Raw genomic sequence first — 21,791 nt, 5'->3', positions numbered from 1 at the left:
CCCCTCAGCCGCGGCTGGGAGATGCTGCCAGCTCAGCGGAACCAGCAGGGGCCGGCAGGGCATGGAGGACCCACAGCTCTCATGCAACCTGGATGAGAAAGAATTGTTTTTGGAGATGCCGCCGAGATGTGCTCATTAGGGAGCATTCACTGCCACAAAACCAATACATGTGTAACTTTGCAAAAAAACAACAACAAAAAAGCCACGTGGCATCTTCGTAAGCTCAGCAGCTGGAATTAGGCAAGACGAAGACCATGAAATGTTCTACTTCATGGCAATGCAAACCTCATGCTGGCCCTGTAGGCCAGCGAGAGGTGCCCGGGGAACGTGGCTGTGGGAGACTTCAAGACAAAGAGGATGGCACACACAGATGTAAGGGTACAGTGCTATAATGTCCAAGAAACTATTTTGAACAACATGACAATTCTGAGGTTAGGAGAGACTTGTTACTTTTGGAAGGAAAATCCCATGAGCCTATCAAATCAAACTGTACATTTGGAAATCAATTTATCATATGAACTGAGTAAAAATAACAAACCAGATCATTATTTTACTTAAAGGAATATTACCATTCTTAATAATAGTATTTGCAATATAAAAAGCACACAGATAGCCTCCTTTATGTTTTTATAGCCCACAAGGGGTTTATGAATCAATTATATCTCATTAATCCTATCAACGTTTGCAAGAAGACGCGTGCTGGAAAGTAAATTGGAGTTCACACATTCAGGGAATGGAAAAATTATAACCCACGTCTTCCGGCTCTAATGTCAGCATTTCCCTACCGCGGCACCAGCCTGTCTCTTATAGAGAAGACACAGATTGTTTATCTAGTGATAGTGAATAAAATTTTACCATTTTATTACTTTGTAATACAGATAAACTTATTCGCAATGACTCCTTACAATGAATTATGTACAATTCCTTATAAGGAGTATTTCTATATTTACACACATGCTTCGGGTTTGATTTGTAAATTTAATTTTCAAAACTATAAGTGCATGACAAAGCATAACCCTTAATGCCACGTGGGGTGAATTACTTTGTAACCAAAGAATGCTCACATTTGCGAGCCTTTTACAGCCATGTACGTCTGCATTTGCAGTTCAGGATTCCCAAAGTCACAGGATATAGAATAACATCTTATTTTATATAATAAGGAAAACCATATAAGACATAAAAGTGGGCAACTGATGTTATTCTACTTAAGTGAAAACATGAAGGAGCCACAGATGCAGAACTGGCCAGTCCCTCCAAGGCAAAGGAGCAAATGAAGGAGGAAGTGGGATATCCAGAGAGGCTTTGTCAATCCTGAAGTCATTCCCTTCGTATCTCATACCAAATGGATTGCGGAGAACGAACTAGGTTATTATGTGAAGGCAACAGAACACGGAAAGGTGAAATGAAATGAAGTGATAAGATGTGTTTTTACGGAAACAAACAAAAAGGAGTGGCCAGGAAAACTCTCCTCCTCCGATTCAGTCCTTCCTCTTGGCTGTGACATTTAACTCTTTAAAAATTTTTTTTAAAAATGTATTTTTATTGACTTCCGAGAGTGAGAGAGAGAGACAGAAACATCAGTGATGAGAGAGAATCACTGATTGGCTGCCTCCTGCACGCCCCACACTGGGGATCAAGCCCGCAACCCAGGCCTGTGCCCTGACTGGGAATTAAACCGTGACCTCCTGGTTTACAGGTCATAGGTCAATGCTCAACCACTCTGGCCGGGCTTGACATTTTTTTTTTTTTTTTAATCTTGACACATTACAGTCTTAAGCCTGTGACCTTCCAGAGAGTTTAGCCAAGTTGGTATTTATTGCCACAGAGAGAAGGGGATAATTCAGTTTTTCCAATATAATTTGGAAAAATGTCAGGGCAACCTATCCCCAATCTGAAATCTCAAATGGGGAGTGTCTTCAGAAAGTTCCACTCTCATGAGAAAAGAGAAAGACCATCTGCGATTGATATTTAATGAATAAAAGGAGCTTTTGTCCAAAAAAAAAAAAAAAAAAATCTATTTATAAATCCCACAGTGTGATTTCATTGGGATGTAAAAACCCTGTGACTCTTCACATTTCAAAATTCATTAAGCCTTGAGAATTGTGAATTCACCGCTGGGTGAATTTTTGTTTGTTTATACCCTGATCCTGTCTCCTGCTCTCAAAATGACTAGTTACTAGAAGCCAGCAAAAGAAAGGGTGTTTAGATTTACCTCTATAATAACAAGGAGCTGGCTAACAAACTAACCAAGAACTAAATTGGGTTCTAAAATTAAAAAAAAAAAAAAAAAAAAAAAAAAGAGGAGGTTAGCAAGCCGAGCTGATACACTAAGATTCCTAGCCGAGGTTCAGGTCGCGGGGTTAAGGTCACAGCCATCCATCCTTCAAGTTAAGGGGAACAGGACTGAGAGCTGGAGCACAGAGGCTTTGGAAAAAGAAATACCTGGGTTTGAGTTTTGTCCTCTGCCACTCACTTGCGATGCACGTGGAAATGCGTCCTACGCCTTTGAGTCTCGCTTTCCTGAGCCATAAAGGGCTTAATACAGACCACCAACTTCATAGAGACGCTTTCAGGATTCAGTGGCTTACTGTGTTACAGTGTCTTATCAACTATTTAGCACAAAACAATGAACTGGTCAATTATATTGGCTGCCCTGGCCGGTGTGGCTCAGTTGGTTGGGTATCACCCCATACGCCAAAAGGCTGCTGGTTGGATCCCTGGTCAGGGCACATGCCCGGGTTGCAGGCTCAAACCCAATAGGGGGCTTGCAGGAGGCAGCCAATCCATGTTTCGTTCTCACGTGGATATTTCTCTCTCTCTCTCCTCCCTTCCTCTCTCTAAAAAAAATCAATACAAATATATTTTTTAAAATGTTAGGTATTTTGAGTTCTGAATATTTCCCTGGAGGATGGAAAAATGTAAGATTTCCTAACGACAGTCCGTTTCCGTTGACAGACACCTAATGCAATGACTTTTGGGGGGAAAGTAATTGGAAAAACAACAACAACCAAAACAGTGATGAATTTTATGAAGAAATGAACCCATTCACATGCATACTTGAGGTAATTATTTTGAAAATGTTTGTTTAGTTATATACCAGTGACATTAACGGTTTTTCTATAAGCTAGTTGGTAGGGAACCTGAACACAGTCAGGGGTGAATGTTGATTTTGTTAGACAATAACAATTATTATGGGCCTATCAAATTAAAAAATTAGTAAATACTTTTGGTAGAAAATTTGAGTGCAGAAAAGAGAAAACTGGATTCATTTACTATAGCTTATGAGGGTTTTTAAACTTATTTTTTCAAGAGCATTTTCCCATGTCATTAAATTAACAAAATCCTCATTTTAATGTGTATATAATGAATCTAATAAATTCTGAAAACTATGTACAAGTTGCCTTCCCTCTTTGAATCCCAGTTTCCTTGTGCTCACCATGGTGATGGTGATAACAACCCCCCAATGGCTTATTGTGAGGACCCCAAGAGGCAATGCTTGTGAGAAGCCAGAATGGCAAGCTAGAACGCAGTGTACAAAGGTTAGCTTTCATAGCTGTGTGCGGCCAGAAGCAGCAGGAAAACGTGATGGGCTGGATACTGGCGGGGCGGGGCGGGGGGGGGGGGGAGCTCTGTCGGCTATTTTATAGCACTTTCTTACGTCAGGAGGAGGAATGAGTTTCCTAACTGTGTTTTGTTTAACTTATGAGTTAATATTGCTCCCACATAATTAGGGTAAATCCTCCAAAAAAAGAACTGAACGGAGCTAAACGAAAAGGAAAGTCAAGGTCTACAAATAGAGAAGGGAAGAAGTGGGAAGATTTACATCAAATGGTCACCCCTTTTAAAGGATTAAGACATATTCCATAGGATTCACTCGAAAATTTTAAAATAGTCATACTTATAATTGGATTTCTTAAATGTTTTGAGATGTATTTTGCTTTAGAAAGAATCAGAAAGCAGGGACCATCCTTCATACTGTTGTGGAACGAACGCGAGTGAACGACCACTGGAGTCGTTCAGACCAAATTAAAATGTAGGGAGCCTTTAATAGCCGGCCGGTGACTGCTCTCTCTCCACGCAGGGAGTCCAGAGAGCAGCCCCGACCCTTTGTGCGGGACCACTTTTAAGCACATTAACCACATCTTGTTTTTGCAGAGCAAGCAACCCAAGACAAAACAGTTTTTCCTAAGCAACGTCAGGATCATGCCATTGACGACCATGTTATTCACAGGGTCATCCTGCTCTTCAGAAAGCTGACAGTGTTCTATGAAAGAAGGCCTACGTGCTGGGAAGGGGCCATGAGACCGCATCTCAAGGCCTGGCCTGGTGTCATCACTGACCACTCTATCTGGGCCATAGTCCACGGCCTCTCTGGAATGGGCAAAAATTCCCACTCTCCAACAATACTACCCCTTCTCTTGCTATTGGTTTTCACTAGATTCAGTAGTCAAATTGTGGGGTGGGGGGAGGTATTTTAATTTTATAACTCGGGGTGATTGTCTCAAAAAGAGTTTGATGCTCTCAACGAACCTCTGGAGAGTGTTCCTATCAGAGAAAACACAGAAGCACTTTAGCGTGGTTTCTGTCTACCACCTGGGAGGTTGTGCTTCCAAATGCTGAACTGTGCCAGAGAGCCACATTCCCTGCGCACCTATCTGCTTCATCTTGGCAAAGTGCAGGATGGCTAAAAACAGTTTTTGTGTACCCAAAGTAAACCATATGCATGCATTGGGTTGAATGATGGAAGAATTGAGTTCTAGGAACTAATTCTGCTGGTTTTGCTACCAATTTGGGCAATGGCCGATAGCGAGCCACTTTAATCTCCTAAGCCTCAGTTTCCCTGAGGGTAAAATAAATTATATCATAGTTATTTTAACTGTAACATTGTTTTTCTAAGTGTGAAATCCTTCCTGCACATCTCGATTACAATTATGTAAACCCTTCTTTTACATCGTTGAAGTACAGCACGAATTGGCTTACACTGCAAGGTAAGTCCCATCCTGTCTTTACAAAGCTGTCTGCACTCATTTGTCATTTACAGCAGCATTTACCACGAGGTCTCCTCTCTCTCCCCACCTCAAGCGTGCATCACATATAGCGTTTCTGATTTATGTGGTCCTCGCTGACCTCTTCTAAAGCTTGTCTGCATTTCTGTCATCACCGCCGTCCTTTCTTCTTTCAGATCTTCTTTTAAAGAGACATAAACCTGGGTTGCCAAGGTAAGCTGAAATTGGCTTCAGTTCCTGAAATTACCACTTGGCTCCCACCAAGTCCCCTTATATTAATTCAATATCCTCTGCAGTTTGTGTAAAAAAAAAAAAAAAAAAAATCCTCCTGAGAGGTGAAAACGATGACTTTTTCTCTCCTTTTCTGAGTATTTTAGAAGAAAAAGAAATTAAGGGATGCTAGTACATGAACAGAGAAAACAAAGATGCTCTGAGCGCCTGGTGCTTTACATTCCCTCTGAGGACAACAGCAACTAGCAAACAATGGAACCTCACACAGTTGGTGAGTCAATAAGTGTTTACCGAGGCTAACAAGCAGCCAACCACTGCTGGGGTGTGTGGTCCAGAGGAGCGGGGCGGAGTTGAGAGCCGAGTCCTGTGTGACCCATTCTGCTTCCACAGGGGTTTGTTTTAGACATAGGCGCTCTTGTGAAGAATGCTTGGTATGTTGGCCAGGGATCAAATCAGTCAACGATTTGAAGACCGTTCGGCTTCCAACATGCACACTAATAAAAGCGAAGAACACGGGGTAGAGCAAAAACAGAGATAATGCGTCTCATTAAATGAGAATTCATTCACGGTCTGAATGGATGCTTGTGCCTGAAGAACTTTCCGAAGGAGATAGCAGGCAAAAGATCCTCTGTCGATTTCGTTACCTGTTAATGTCACTTAACTACTTACCAAGTCACCTGTATGACACGTTCACAACTCAACAGAAGAACTACCCTGATCTCCGATAAAGAAAAGAAACGGTGAGCCCCAGGGTGGCTCCTTTGGCTGGGCGTTGTCCCATGCACAAAAGGGCATCGGTTGGGTTCCTGGTCCTGGCACATGCCCTGGTTTCTGGCTCAAACCCCCAGTAGGGGGCGAGCAGGAGGTGGTGGATTGATGTTTCTCTCTCTCCCCCACTCTCCCTCTCCCTTCCTCCCTCTCTAAAAATCAATAACAACCTATTTTTTTAAAAAAGAAAGAAAATGGTGAGATGAAACGTTTTGATCTTTCAAAAAAGAAGTAAGAGTTAAAGGAGCTAAACGTAGGAGGTCCTGATTATTTCTAAACAGCCAAAAGGGTTCTTCTGACCAGAAATTGGCTGCATTGGTTCAGACAAAAATGTGACTTCTTTGTGTATTTTTCATAGCATTGTCTTTCACATCAGCCGCTCTGAGCGGTGGTGGCCAGTACATACAGCAAGAAGCCCCAGGTGAGGAGAGGAAAGCCACACTCCACCCTACGAACGCACGTCCTCCTGGCTGGACTCCTGGAAGCTGGGCGGTGTGCGAGGGGGGAGGCTGCTGGCGGAGGGGAGGCTGCCGCCCTATTTTTACTGGTCCAGGGAGCCACCTGCGGACGGGCTACCTCGGGAAGTCACCCCTGGTATTGCTGTCGGCACACTTCAGGTCGCTGTGCCTCTGGGTCCAGCTCCCGTTCTTCATTAGCCAAGACAGGTCTGGTCAGTTTCCTTTGGTTGAGATTCATTGGTCCTTATTCAAGGAAAACTCCCCGGTGTTTTCCCCAAGAAAGGTAGCAGTGGGGTTCAAGCGTGTTCCTTTAATTGGACGCTAAGTTAACCGGCATGCTGTGTCACAGGGAATTAGATTCTTGCATTCCTCCACTTCGTATTTCTTTTTCTTTCTTCAGACTATTTTACTTTAAGCTTGCATGGTGTGGAATAAAACAGTGATGCCTTTTACAGTCATGCGTGTTCCTATGAATACAGACAGATCCCATGCTCCATTATGCACATGATAAATTGGCCCCTTCCAAACTTTAAAAACAGTTTCTTGATATTTACTGTTTAAGAATATTTGTAAGTTAAATCTGTTACTCTGAGTTTAAACTCACTGTTGAGTGTTAAAAATATTCATTGGAGATTTACTAATTTCTGTAAAATATGTATTAACGGTAGCTGGGAATTCAAGGTGTTGTGTTGTGTATTTTTTTAACAGATTCGGATATTGTATTTCTAAGTTGTTATACTCTGCCTCGTGTTTGCCTCTGGCCTTTGTCAGTGCCCTAAGTGCATCACCTAATTTGAAACAGGCTTGCTGCTGTTTCCAACTATATTCATTTTGTGGGTTAAATATACGAGATAGAAATAACTGTACAAAATGTGAATTTCTAGGGCTAGACATTCCAAACTTGCCCATTGCAGCCAGGAATGTGAATTAGTCTGGGCAGGAACGATAAACTTGGGCTATTTAAAAGTACTAGTCAATGGCTGTGAATCCGGAATTTAGAAATTCGTCTGCTTCGTTCATCTGAAAGCTGTGTGTGTGGACCAGTGGATCTAACGGCGTTGGGATGAAACGAACCCCAGCACATATGCTTGCAGCGTGTGACAGGAGACCAGACCCAAAAAGTAAGTGATGCAGAAGGAAGTGGGGCTCAACTGGATCGGTCCTCGGCCAGCGGCCAGTCTTTGGTGTGGGCCACTTTATTTTAGTTGGGAAGGAAACAGGAAGTGAGAGCGAGGGGACCCACGTTTGGTCAAACGGGAAGACAATGGGATGTACCTGCAGTGGTGAAAACGGCAGAGCACCCGGGGTCTGCCATAGCCGCCACACTACCCCACATTCCTTTTGGACAACCTCGCTGCCATGTGTCACACTACTACCCTGTGGGCAGAGTGATGGGGTGACAGGCTTTCAATACCTGGAGGTTTCAGGTGACAGACGGCTCTGTGGCCGCCCTCACGATGAGGTGGAGCACCGAAGGAGACACACTCTGCTCGCACCCGGGCTGTCTTTTAGGGGAACAGTCACACAATTAAACTGAAATGCTGTGGTCACAATACATCCAGGAGGCACATTGTGCAGCATTTGTGAAAAGTCCCAAACCTTGGTCAAGGCAGGAATATATGAAGGAAACAAACAAATGAGCTACAGTATGTATATATATAATTAGTCTTTTACCCAAAGGGGCTCTTGCTACTATTGCAAAGAACAGCTAGCTCTTAGGAAGCATAAAATAAATGAGATTGCTATGGTTACATGCTGTTTAATAGAGGGACACGTAAATGCTCAAATGGTGTTTCTCAAACCAAACGCATGGTACAACACCCAAGACAGCAGTGTATGGTGATGTGCAGCAAATGCTAGCAGTGGGGCTAATGTTATTTCATGTGAGAGAAACAATATGGTTTGAGGTAGCATGTTTAGCCCATGAGTCCGTCTACATTTCTAACTATGTGCTGCCTCCTTTCCTCACACAGGGGGTCCGGCTAGAGTAGATTCCGAAGGCAAGGACAAGTCGACCGGCTGAGGTTCTCGACCAGGTGACGTGCCCAAGATGACACAGTCAGCACTGTGAAGATCTAACGTGAGAATTCAGGGCTTTTACTCCAGGCTCCATGGCCCCTCTCCACCTCACAGGTCCCCAAAGCTATGATTCAACCCCAGTCCAGCCACTGACCCTGCCCAAGTATTGCACGTTGGTTGCGGCCTTCCCCACGGTCTCTGAGTTCTCCCTAGACCAAGGAGAGGCCAGACGATGGATCTTACTGATGATTGATTGCAGAAGCCCAGTGCCGGCATACCGGCAGGCTGAAGTCGTTTTAAATTCCATCAGTTTACTCATCCCTGTAATGAAAGCCTGTGAAATCTACTCTGGATCATAAAGTCAAAGTGACCCAGCCAATCCGTCTTCCCTCAAGAATTCATAGACCAGTGCAGAAACAAACAATGAAACAATTAACTATAATCAAGGACACTAATAGATAAACTGGTTTCTTTTGGTTCTTTCGGTTTTTGGAAAAAGCAAAGATAAACTCATAACACTCATATTTAGTGGCTGGCGGTAAGGAAAAGCTAGCGACGGCCTCTGCTAAGAAGCATGGGAGAGCCCTGGCCCATGGCTCAGTTGAGTGGGGCACCCTCCCCTCCCCGCAAACGTTTCAGGACCGATTCCAGCTCCCAGCACATACCCAGGTTGTGTGTTGGATCCCTGGTCGGGGCACATGTGAGAGGTTGCTGGTTGATGTTTCTCTCTCACATCAATGATTCTTTCTTTTCCCTCGATCTCAAATCAATAACTGTATCCCCATGTGAGCATTTTTTAAAAAACACAGGAGGAAGTGTGGAGGGGCAGGCGAGGCCAGTCAGCACACCGTGATGCACACTGTACTGTAATGACATTATTCTGATCGTATGAAATAATGCCCATGTGGATTGTACTACAGTTGGGAAATTGTCCTTTATAATAAAAGTGTAGTATGCAGGCTGAAACCGGTTTGGCTCAGTGGATAGAGCGTCGGCCTGCGGACTGAAGGGTCCCGGGTTCGATTCCGGTCAAGGGCATGTACCTTGGTTGCGGGCACATCCCCAGTGGGGGGTGTGCAGGAGGCAGCTGATCGATGTTTCTCTCTCATCGATGTTTCTAGCTCTCTATCCCTCTCCTTTCCTCTCTGTAAAATATCAATAAAATATATTTTTTTTAAAAAAAGTGTAGTATGCAAATTGTCCCCTTGACTGGGAGTTGTCCGGGAGCTCGACCAGGGGGCGGGGCCAGCCCGGGGATGGGAGGGAGGCCCCGGTTGGCTGCTGGCAGCCGCTAGGGATCCTACCAGTGCAAGAATTTCGTGCACTGGGCCTCTAGTATTTGGAATAATGCTTCCTCACCTGTCCTATTTTAACTGAATTATATGTTAGCAAACAAAACACTCCACCTATCAATATATTATTACAAAAATAGTATATGTGTGTATTTAAATATATAACCAGGATTATCCCTAAGTAGATATCTGTCTTTCTTCTTCAATGGACCACTGTTAATGGATTCTAGAAAGCAATTTTCAAGGATTTGTGTTCTATGCTTCTGAATTCTCCTACCTCATGTGGCAGAAACCTGGACAGCATGCCTATCACTGGGAGGTATATCCCATGCTATTCCTTGGCATGCTCGCAACTTGTCTTCCCACACTTCCTGCTCCTACGCATCTGAGGAGAGGCACCAGCTAAAGAGGGTGGGCCGGTGCTCCCTGCAAAGAAGGAGAACGTATATTTAGACTCTAGTCCAGGGGTGGGCAAACTTTTTGACTCGAGGGCCACAATGGGTTCTTAAACTGGACCGAAGGGCCGGAACAAAAGCATGGATGGAGTGTTTGTGTGAACTAATATAAATTCAAAGTAAAGGAGCGGAGGGGAGAGCAAGAGAACTGGATAGAACAGCCGGATCCGGCCCGCGTGCCGTAGTTTGCCCAAGGCTGCTCTAGTTCCATCTCTGTCAATCACTTGCCTATACCCCTGGAGAACCTGTGATTCAGGCCCACCCAGCGCTCAGTCAGTGAGTAATAGCTGCAAGGGAGGCAGCAGGACAGCCTCTCTGGGTCTGAGGGATGAGGACCTGTGGTCTTGCCATTGCAGACACTGGCAGTATGGCAGGGGAGGTAAGATTAGTATGCAACAGCACAGACTATATATGACGTATAATAAAAGCAACACGAGTAAAATGCCACGGGAGCTTGTCTGGGGGGCTATGACAGCAGCGGTGCGGTGGCTACCAGGACAGGCATGTTCACATACAAAACAGGGACACTCCTCTACATTGCGAAACACATTCCCGAAACTCCTTTTGGTGGAAGAGTTTGAACCAGGGCTCAGACAGCAGAATGCAACTGTGATTCCCAACGGCAATGACTCTGGCCTCGTGGGGATCGCCGTGAAAGGTCTCTTTTGTTCTTGGAGCTCTGAGGAAGCACTGAACGACGACTGTCAGGAGTCATTAGCCCTGTAGGTTTCATATGCATTCAAATATGTACTCTCCCGTGTGCCTTGCTATTTCACATTCCCTAGCCTGTAATTTCTGACCTAAGTATATGTATTTTCAAATGACAGCTTGTAAAATAGCCCTTTCCTTATTTAAGGCTCAATTACGATGCTCCAACTACCTAGGTCCCAGCCTAACCTCTCCTGCCGTTTTTGCCCCTCGAAGAGAAGGCAGCTGCCTCCGGGCCCTGAGAGAATCCTCTCTTTTAAGGCCACGAGGCTTCGGTATTAATAGAATCCCAGCATTCCGCGGCGGGCGCTGAAATGGGAGTGGAGAAAGCCCATTTTGATTTCGGCTGTTTACTCTGATTTTTAGCAGGGGACGCGAACAAGGGCCCACAGTTCAGCCCTTGAAACTGTGGTCCAGGCTGCGAGCCACAGGGAAGTCCGCTGGCCGCCTGCAGAGAGCCAGGGAGCCGGGCACAGGGGTGTTCCTGACATTTTTCAAATGGCTTTCTACACAGAACTCCTCTATTGCAGTCCTTGAAAGGGGGTCAGTAGTTGCAGAGAGAGCCTCGGAGCGGGGACGTGGCTGTTACCAGGGCACAGAGATGGATCTGGTGGAAGGGGCTGCGCAGGAGAAGCGACAGGAGGGAGAGAAAGGCACGGGCTGGTGGAAAGCATGAGAAGCGGCATTTTTCACCCTCAGAATGACTCACCGGAGAGTTTACACAAAACCCAAAGCAGCACATTAATAAAGCAGGTTTTCTAAGATTAAAAAGAAAGGAGAGATACGTAATTAGCCCAAGTCCCGAAGTTTCCCTGTGAAAGCAGAACAGGGGGCACGTTGAGCAAAGGGTGCAGGTGAGCCTTCGGACAGCATCCTGTCCCAGGGCAGCAGCCTCTCCCCAGGGCCCTTCCTGCGCACAGACTGGCACGTCGTCTGGAGCTGCACATTCTGTGAGGACTGAACTGTGTTTTCAGGGGAGGCTTGGCCTGACATGACTTTCCTACGGAAACTACCGATTCTTGGGGCAGCACTGGGCACTCATATGCAGAAATAAGTTCCAACTCCCTTACAGATGTGATTTCTCCCTCACCATGGGCACGGGTAGGGTTAGGGGTAGGGTTAGGGTTAGGGCTAGGGCTAGGTTTAGGGTCAGGGTTAGGGTTAGGGCTAGGGTTAGGGTCAGGGTCAGGGTCAGGGTTAGGGTCAGGGGTTAGGGTCAGGGTTAGGGCTAGGATTAGGTTTAGGGTTAGGGTCAGGGTTAGGGTCAGGGTTAGGGTTAGTGTTAGGGTTAGGGTTAAGTTTAGGGTCAGGGTTAGGGTTATGGCTAGGTTTAGGGTCAGGGTTAGGGTTAGGGTTTAGGGTCAGGGTTAGGGTCAGGGTTAGGGCCAGGGTCAGGGTTAGGGTTAGGGTTAGGGTCAGGGTCAGGGCTAGGGTTAGTGTTAGGGCTAGGTTTAGGGTCAGGGTCAGGGTTAGGGTTAGGGTTGGAGTCAGGGTCAGGGCTAGGGTTATTTTAAGCCACCAAGTGTGTGGCAAGGTGACATGCGGAACAGATAACACCCTGTTCTGCAGTGCCAGCGTCTGGCAGGGTAACGGTGTTTCCCGTAAGGCAGCCATGCATGGTCCATTCCACAAATTCTTACGCAGTGCCAGTACTCTTCTAGTTACTAGAGATGTGATAAGAAACAAATGAACACGATTCCTAGGCTCTAATGGGGGACATTTAATGCTATGTGATGGTTATCGTGGAATAATTACAGAATTGCAATGGCATTGTCAGGGAGTAACAATGCCCTAAGGCAGGCAGGGGACTTAGTCAGAACTCCCTCAGTGACTCCCTGCTAGGTTCCTCCCAACAGCCTCTTGGCGGTGGGGAGGGGAGCAGCTGGGTTTCTAGCATTTGCCCATTTGGGTTCTGTAAATGCCCTCACCGTTGTCGATGTTTAGATGCCAAGGCTGGGGACACAAAGTAAGTCAGAGGTAAGGTCCCCCCCTCAGGGTGCTCGAAGGACCCTTCATGCAATGCTGAGAATTTTAGAGTTTGGCCTCGTGGGAAACGGAAGCACTGAATTATTCCTGGCCAGAAAATATCAATTTGTATTTGAAAATATAACCGTTCTTTGGATAAATTCATTTTGAAGAGCATTTGAATGTGTGAAGAAACCAGTTCAGACAATGCTGCTAACGTGTGTGTCAATTCCTTCTTTTATAAAATAAAAACAGTAACACCGTCTCATCGTTAATCGTTTTGAGATTCACTTAGTAAACATAAGTGTCCAGGAAGACAGTCAGTATACAGTAAGTGCGCGAGAAACCTTAAAAGATGTTTTCTCCTTCTGTTTTCTCCTTCCTCTACTTGTGATTTTCTTATTCTCGTACAGAACACAGGAAGAAGCCTGTGACGGAAATGCCACCTGGAAGTGGTCACCGCACGCATAGGGTTTAAAGCCCCACAGTTTGGGCCTGGCCTGTTTGGCTCACTGGATAGAGCGTCGGGACTGACAGGCCCCAGGTTCGATTCCGGGCAAGGCCCATTGTCACTGTTCAGGGTCCTTTAACATCCTCTTTGATATCTCAACACTGGTCCCCATCTCTAAAGAGCCCCTCCATTAAACTCTTTAGGGTTACCGCTTCTGTGATTGCTGTTTCTTTTCTGCTGAGGCCTGAACTACTAACACGGCAGGCAGGGACTCTCAGAGATCACTGCAGGTGACTCATCGTCCTTGGGCGTCCACCTTTAATGCTAGGGGACACGAAAGCCTCATCTCAGCTGGTCTGAAAGGAACATTATTTAAAAATAATTCCCTGCGTGTGCAAAAGCGGATTCCATGACCAACAGCAGAATTTGGGGTGGCCTTGGCTCCTGTTATTAGCTCGGAGCAGCGGGCCCAGCTGCAGGCGGAGAGCTGGCGGCCCACAATCCAGGAGCCCGGCGCCCTCCGCGTGGGCTGGGCAGACAGGGAGGAGCTGAACCGAGCGTTTGCTTACCTTGGCTGAGCGGAGGTGAGCACGGACGAAAACCCAGAAGCAAGCCCTCGGCTCCGAGGGGTCTTTGTCCCTGTGGCCACCATGGGACTGGGCAGGACACCCCTGCAACCACAGAAGTTAGCGCTCAGGGTCACAGGTCAACAGCAAAGCAAGTCACGGGATTGAATACTGTCCTTAGTAGGACCTTTATTTTGAGTTTCCAATATCCACTTTAAAGTCCCATCCATTAAAGCTATCTGGCATCACACAAAATGTTGTCATTATTTAAATAAACAATAAAAGAACGTTAAAAGCTCCTCTCTAAATCATGGGGACACTTAATTTTCAACACTTGATCTTTTTTTTTTTTAATTATGATTCTTCAATGGCAAGCTCAGACTGCTTTTTTTTTTTTTAGACATTTTGGCAGACCGCCTAAAGTAAAAGCTATGGTTTTCCAGGGCCATGAGAAATCAGTGTGATTTTATAAGGTGGTTTCATTCCACTATAGCAGGTACGATGAGATAATGGCAGAGATATTAATCAAAGTGTAAATTTTCTTCAAATTTAATGTTACTGTATAATAAAAACTTGTTTTATATATTTACTACGCGAAAATGTTAATTAATTCACAATCAATGCATTTTATATCAATGTAGCTTTACAGATGATAAATTGACTGTCAATGTTTCTGAGAGTGCAAATTCATTTTTAATGGCTGCTTTTTACATTAATGGCAATTTTCAGTCAATTGACTAAATAGAAATGATTTATAAATTATTTTTAAAAGCGAATTAGTTCATAGACGGTGATATTTAAGTAATATTGGGAAAGTCAGCCAAAGTCGTGTTTAATAACATGATGAATTATTTCCCACAACAATTTAAACATGTTCTTTTAGTCCATTAAAAATCACAAAAGAAAATTAAAGTTTCACTTTCTCATATATTTTTCTCTGATTAATTTTTCACATGCCATAAAATTTACTATTTTAAAGGGTACAATTTAGTGGTTTTAGTCTATTCGCAGGATTGTGCAACCATCACCATGATCTAATTCCAGAATATCTTCATCATTCCCAAAAGCAACCTCATACCCAGTAACAGTCACTCTCCACTCCCCGAGCCCCAGCCTCGGACAACCACCAGTCTACCTCCCGTCTCCGTGGGTTTGCCTGTTCGGGACATTTCCTATAAATGGAGTCATACTCCTATGTCTGGCTTCTTTCAGCTGGTATAGCTTATGGTTACTTCATCCCTTCTAATGGCTGAATAATAGTTCACTGCATGGACACACCACGTTTTGCTTATCCATCACCCACCACTTGATGGATGTTTGGGTTATTGCTACTGTTTGGCTATTATGAATAATGCTCCTTTATATCCACGTGCAAGTCATTGTTAGGACATACGGTTCAGTTGCCTTGGGTATCTATACCTAGGAGTCATTGTCTCGGGTCATATGGAAAGTCTACATGTAACTTTTTTCTAAAGGGGCTACACCAGGGGTGGGCAAACTTTTTGACTCGAGGGCCACAATGGGTTCTTAAACTGGACCGGAGGGCCGGAACAAAAGCATGGATGGAGTGTTTGTGTGAACTAATATAAATTCAAAGTAAAGGAGCGGAGGGGAGAGCAAGAGAACCCTCCGCTCTTTCGGCTCCGCGGGCCGGATAGAACAGCCAAACGGGCCGGATCCGGCCCGCGGGCTGTAGTTTGCCCATAGCTGGGCTACACCCTGTTATATTCTGATGAATAATGCATGAGGGTTCCATTTCTCCATTCCCCTGTCAACACTTGCTATTTTCCATTGTTAGATTATAGCCATCTGATTAATTTTGAAAAAAAAATATGTTTTTGTTTATTTCAGAAAGAGGAAGGAAGAGGGAGACAGAGATAGAAAAACCCCTGAGAAGAAATATCAATCAACTTCCTCCTGCACGGCCCCTACTGGGGATGGAGCCCCAAAACCCAGACAGGCCTGGACCAGACTGGAATCTAACAGGCAACCTCCTGATGCCTGGGGCTTGGGGCAACGCTCACCAACTGAGCCATGCTGGCCGGGCCACCTGAGTAATTTTTGACTTCCATGACTTCCAAAGAAGAATTGATAGCCCTAACCGGTTTGGCTCAGTGGATAGAGCGTCGGACTGTGGACTGAAGGGTCCCAGGTTCGGTTCCGGTCAGGGGCATGTACCTTGGTTGCAGGCACATCCCCAGTGGGAGGTGTGCAGGAGGCAGCTGATCGATGTTTCTCTCTCATCAATGTTTCTAACTCTCTATCTCTCTCCTTTCCTCTCTGTAAAAAATCAATAAAATATATTTTAAAAAAAAAAGAAGAAGAATTGATAAAACGTGCGAGTGGGAGGATGAGAGAAGTGAAAAATGACTTTTATAGGAGGCCAATCTGTTGCTTCAACCAAAAACAGAAACAAAACAATAAAAAACCAAGACGCACCAGCACCCGTATAGTGAAGTACCTCTTAGTGGGTCCAAACTAAGTGTCCCCGTATCCTTAGGAAAGCCATACGTGTCTTTTAGGGTGTGAGCCTGCTGAGCGTTCTTCTCTGTTTTGCCTCAATTACACACCACGTGCCATGCGGTGCAGTCACTGTGTCCTGCGCCCAGGACTCTACACACCAGATATTCACACACCTGCCTTCTGACTGCTCATTCCTTCTCACAGATTGCCATCGGAGCCCACATTCCTTCTTTAATCTCGCCTCTACTCATCTGACTTTGAAGTTGAGCTTTCTCATTTTTAGGGTTTGGCACTTTCTAGGAGATATTTTGGCCACATTCAACTCTTTATTTCTCTTCAATACAGTAATGCTTTAGTAAATGATAATAAGTTTAGAAGTTTTTTAAATCAACATCATTTATTATGGGGAGTGAAGATATATTTTAGTGGCATTACTTGCATCCATATTTAGGCAAGGAGTGTCAGCAGAAGTTGGCATGAACCACATGCGGGACACACCCAATAGGACTAGACCTCACTAGAGCAGCATGTGGTATTGCTTATCTATTCTACCCACACCGAATACCAGAAGTTTAAGTGTTTCTAATGCTCCTGTCTGTTAGAACATCCAAAAGGATTCTTTATTTGGAGTTAGTTCTCTGATTAAAAATGCATTATGAAGCAAACTATACATGTTGCTGCACAGTTCATTATAATTCTCAGATTCCTTGACTACAAGTGAATGCCATTTAAACAAAAATCCTTATTAAGATCCATTTTATATATTCAATGACTGTGAGATGGTAACTTTTTAGAAATGTAGAAAATCTCAAAATCAGAAGCGATTCCCTTCCTTCCTGTTTGCATTATCTGCAAATCGCTGACATAACTGTTCTCTATTCTTGCTATCCATACTTATTTTTACATTTCCTTGGCATATATCTCGCTCGCTTTCTCTCCCTCTCTGGAGCATTAAGAAAGAATTTAATGCTTGTGACCTTTTAGAGGGAAAAGAACAGCTACCATGTTAATACATATTCAATAAACTCCCTGCTTGTGTGAAATCCTTCACTGTAGTGTGTGTGTGTCTGCGTGTGAGAGAGATAAACTTCAGACATTATGGATAATACAAACCCATGTTTCATGTTTTTTCCTGTTTAGCCCCAATAGTCTCACTATGTTGAAGCCACTTTGAACTTTTTTTGGCTATGGTGTCATAAGGCCATTAACTTTGAATTCATCATATAACTACAACTATGTAAGTGAGAAAAAAATGAGGGTAGTAATATCTGAAATAAAAACAAAAGTAAAAATGTACATAAAATATTGGAATGAAATTGGGAAGGAAAAAAAAAAACACCCATAAATACTTGATTGGAACTACAAGTGAAACAGTAAAGAATCAAGGATTCCTGCAAGGTTTTTAACCTAAACAACAGGAAGTACGGAGATGCCAGTCACAGGTACGCGGGTCCTAGGAGGAGAAGAAAATTAGGGAAGGAAGGTGAGGGATTCTCCTACTTGAGGTAGAGATGTTGACAGCATAATCCAGCAGAATGCAGAAAACTTGACTCTAGGTTTAGGAGAGGGCAGACTTCCAGATAAGTGGTCAAGTGTCATCATTACGGATCCAATTCGTTGTAAAAAGACAGAGTCATAAGTAGAGAGGGTTGGAGCAGATGGATCCAAGTTATTTTGTGCCATTGAGAATTTTGGAATGTCTAGTGAAGACTGTGGACCCCTCCTTAGGATTCTGGCCTTACCTGCATAAACGAAAAGGTATGGGATTTAAACGAAGAGCAATTGGTTGGAAACAGAGCTATCAGAGTAGCTTAGAGTGTGATATGCTAATGAAAGTACTTGCTTATGAACGCATTAGATAACAAGATGCAGTGGTGGGTTTAATAACGGTGATAATTTCAATGTAATGATGACTCTAAACAATATCTAAGATCAGAAGAACCGTAGCAATTGGAGAGAAACCACCTGTGTTTTCCAGTGGCGCCAAAGCCAGCACATGGCGAACGATCATAGACTCCAGCCCAAACACTACTGTACCATCTTGAGCAAGCCATTTCCCCTCTCTGTGCGCCAGTCTCTCTTTTTCTTGGCCCTCACAGGGTAATTGTGAGGGGTTAACGGTGTGAGTGTTTGGAGGGCGGCCTGGTGAACGCTAAGCACTACGTTAGGAGTACTTATCACGTACATATGGTCAAGTAACCCCCCCTGCAGACTGAGCCATGCCATTCATTTCAGGTGGCCTGTATCTTAAAGGTCTCCTGAGCCAGTGGAAGAGACAGATGTTGAGTGGAAAGAGAGAAAAAAGAGAAGGAAAACTAGGAGAATGCAAGCCACAATGAGATGAGTTTCAAAGGGACACAGTTCAGAGGAACAGGCTACCTGGAGGTCAAGGATGGAGACTGAGAAAAGCTATCTGGCCTGAGATTGGCAGTCGGTATATTAGGGGTGCCTCCTGGAGAGGGCCTCCTAGGTGGGTAGAAGCAGGTGCCAGACACGAAGCTATTTGCTAAATAGACTGATAGTGAACAAAGACAGCGAATTGGATGACTTTTCTCAATAGTTCGCCCATGAGAGAAAGGAGATTGCAAGTTCATTAGATTTAACAGAACTGAGGAGAGCACCATGAAAGGTACAGTAGAGATAGTCGGTGAGGACAGAAAGGGTGGAACTTGTAAAAAAATCATTTTGTAGGAGTTCTTTCTGTATTTTGGATATTAATTTCTCAGCAGGAACATGGTTTGAAAATATTATTCCCATCCCATAGTTCAACTTTCCACTTTGCTGAGTGGACCTTCTGCTCTGCGGAATCCTTTTAGTTTGATGTCCCATCTGTTTGTTTATTTTGTTGCTTGTGCTTTTGGTGTGATTTCCAAAAGATCATTACGAAGACCCACGTCCAGGAGCTTTTTTCCTGTTTTCTGCTAGGATTGTAAATGTTTGAAGGGCTTCTTTTTGTTTATTTGCACACACATATTGAAGATCTGGCACATAGGTGATATTGAGCAATTTTTTGTTTTTAATGAATGCCTTTTATTTTCTGGAAGTACCATGTGTTTGAGAAAAGTCTCCACTGACCTTGGGCTTTGATTCAAGTTGAAGCATCCATCGCACTTCTGGCAAAGACAATTTTGTTATAAGCAAATCAATTCTGTCTTCCATTTCCTCACATGGTCTCCATCATTTATCCTTCTCTTTACATCTCACTTATTTCCTGTTGGTGGCCTAGTTATCCCTTTAATTTGGCCCTTGCAGTTCTTCTCCTTACTGACCCCTTGCAATAACTGTCCTTGAGTGCAATTCTGTTTTTGATGGGCATCGTGTTTTGCTTACTTTCCTGCCCCATGCAATTCCAAGTGACCTCAGGAGCTCAGCTCAGGGTAAGGCAATCTACTTAATTAATTTTCTAATGGATCAACACTGGATCTGGCAACAAACATAAAAAACGAGCAGGAAGAAAAAATATTACATGTAGCTATTAAGGGTAGAAATGACCCACTTTTGTACAGAGAAAGTCTACCACGTGAAGGAGTCAAGAGGTACATGAAGTTGGGTAGAAGTTGAGATGTGTCAAAAGATGTGATCTTTTGTAAGACTTCAGGTAGGTGGACGACCTACTCGCGAATCCCTTTGAACAATTATTGAAGAACCAGTATAATCCATGGCTGCCAGGAGGAGAAAAAAATAATAGGTTCAATAAGGAATCAAATTTTAGATCAACACAGAAGCAACAGGTCTATATTTTGACCTTTTAAAAATAATGTTACAAAGGTAGTTCAGTTCATCATGCATGTATGTTTGCTGGGGATTTGCATGACAGAAAACTTACTCTGTGTCGAGTATCGTGTTCGTGCCTTTGTCTTATCATTCTTGACGATGTGCATGGGAATACATGCAGGCTATTTCATTAGTGATCGCAGAGGCCTTCCAGGATCTGTTCCATGTAACAAGGTCCCAGCTTGTCCTTGCGATGTGGCAGGCACTCCCTTAAGTGCCTTACCAACGCTAACTTATTAAATCATGTGACTTAGCATTTAAATTTATTTTTCCTGGCAGGGTATGTGAGGGTCCCAGACAGTAACTCTCCTGGAACATTTCTGTTAATTGATTTAAACCAAACATACTAAAAATAAATATACTTAAGTAACAATCGAATGCTGCCGGGGTGGACTATTGGTATTTATCCACATTAGCAATCTCTTTGACTCTCTGCTGGCACACAGAAAGGACACATGTGAATAGATTCACTTATTTATTCATGGCTGCATGCATACCTTCATTTAGTCAAGAAACTTTTACTGAGTATTTGCTATGTAAAGCAATGTGTTCAGTGATTTTTTTTTCTTAAAAAAAAAGTAGAAGAAGAAGCTATAGATAGCTCATATAGCCCTGGCCAGGTCACTCAGTTGGTTAGAGCATCATCCCAATATACTAAGGCTGAGAGTTTGATCCCCAGTCAGGGCACATATAAGAATCAACCAATGAAGGCATGGATGGATGAAACAACAAATCTCTCTCCTCTCTCTCTCTCTCTCTATCTATCTATCTATTTCTGCCCTCCCTTTCTTTCTCTCTCTCAAATTTTTTTTTAAATTACAAAGCAGATATAAATAGGATAACTTCACATTCACGAAGTTTATAAACTGGGGAAGTATGTTGAGGCAAAAAATTCAGATAAGAAAGCAACTAATAACATGAAATACACGGAGGGTGGAAAGCACACACCACCCTGTAACAAACATGAAAGCAGTGCCTGGCGGAGTGTGTAAGACCCAGAGCAGAGCACTCAGGCTGAATAGGTTCCCTGCCGGGGATGGAAGTCCTCACCGGCCTCCCGGCCAACAGGGTGTAGCACACGGACCGACTTCAGCTGGCCCCGTGTCCCTGGGCTAAAAGGGAGGTGCTAACAATTGTCAGGGGAAAATCGTTTGCTAAATATTGAGAAAATGCGACCTCTCCAGTTAAAGGAAACTCTGTCTACCAGTTTCCAGCTGCAAAATTGCCTACCAGTTCCACATTTTTTGTTTGTTTTACTGTTTCTGCACTTTGATGGCTCTCAGGGCTAGAAGCCCATTCCATCTCCAGCTGGCAGCAGAGCTCTGCCCGTTTTCCAAGCTGGACGCCATGCTCCTCCCTAACGAGTCCACCACAGCCCATTCTCCGAGCCTCTCTCTGGACCAGAAGTGCATTCTGAGCGGAGGCACCGCGGGCACCCGGGCGCTCGGTCCTCGGGCAAAGCTTTCTCGGTCGTTGCTACTTTCTTTCCGTTCCAAGAGAGAAGTGTCTTGAAAAGTAAATAAAAGATGAGCTTTGAAAGCCAGCTAACCTTGTTTTCTCCTCTCTACTCGTCACGATGAAAACACCGACTCTGTTCTCAGAGGGGTGGGGGATACACAGGCGGGAGGCCCCACA

At 44.2% G+C, this 21,791-nt stretch overlaps 1 protein-coding gene across 1 annotated transcript in view; it reads right to left on the bottom strand.

Moving 5' to 3' along the window:
• COL11A1 (collagen type XI alpha 1 chain) overlaps positions 1–21,791 on the bottom strand; it is a 299,743-nt gene that overhangs the window by 186,326 nt on the left and 91,626 nt on the right. The window contains exons 2-4 of the mRNA XM_080648023.1: positions 17,883–18,124; positions 13,923–14,024; positions 10,052–10,200 (exon numbers count right to left, since the gene is read on the bottom strand). Coding sequence (XP_080504149.1) covers positions 10,052–10,078 — 27 coding nt within the window. The 5' untranslated portion in view covers positions 10,079–10,200; positions 13,923–14,024; positions 17,883–18,124. The remainder of the gene's footprint in view (positions 1–10,051; positions 10,201–13,922; positions 14,025–17,882; positions 18,125–21,791) is intronic.

This window comes from Plecotus auritus (assembly GCF_963455305.1).
Source record: "Plecotus auritus genome assembly, chromosome: 12".
Classification (NCBI taxonomy): domain Eukaryota; kingdom Metazoa; phylum Chordata; class Mammalia; order Chiroptera; family Vespertilionidae; genus Plecotus; species Plecotus auritus.
This window is presented reverse-complemented; position numbering and strand designations above follow the sequence as displayed.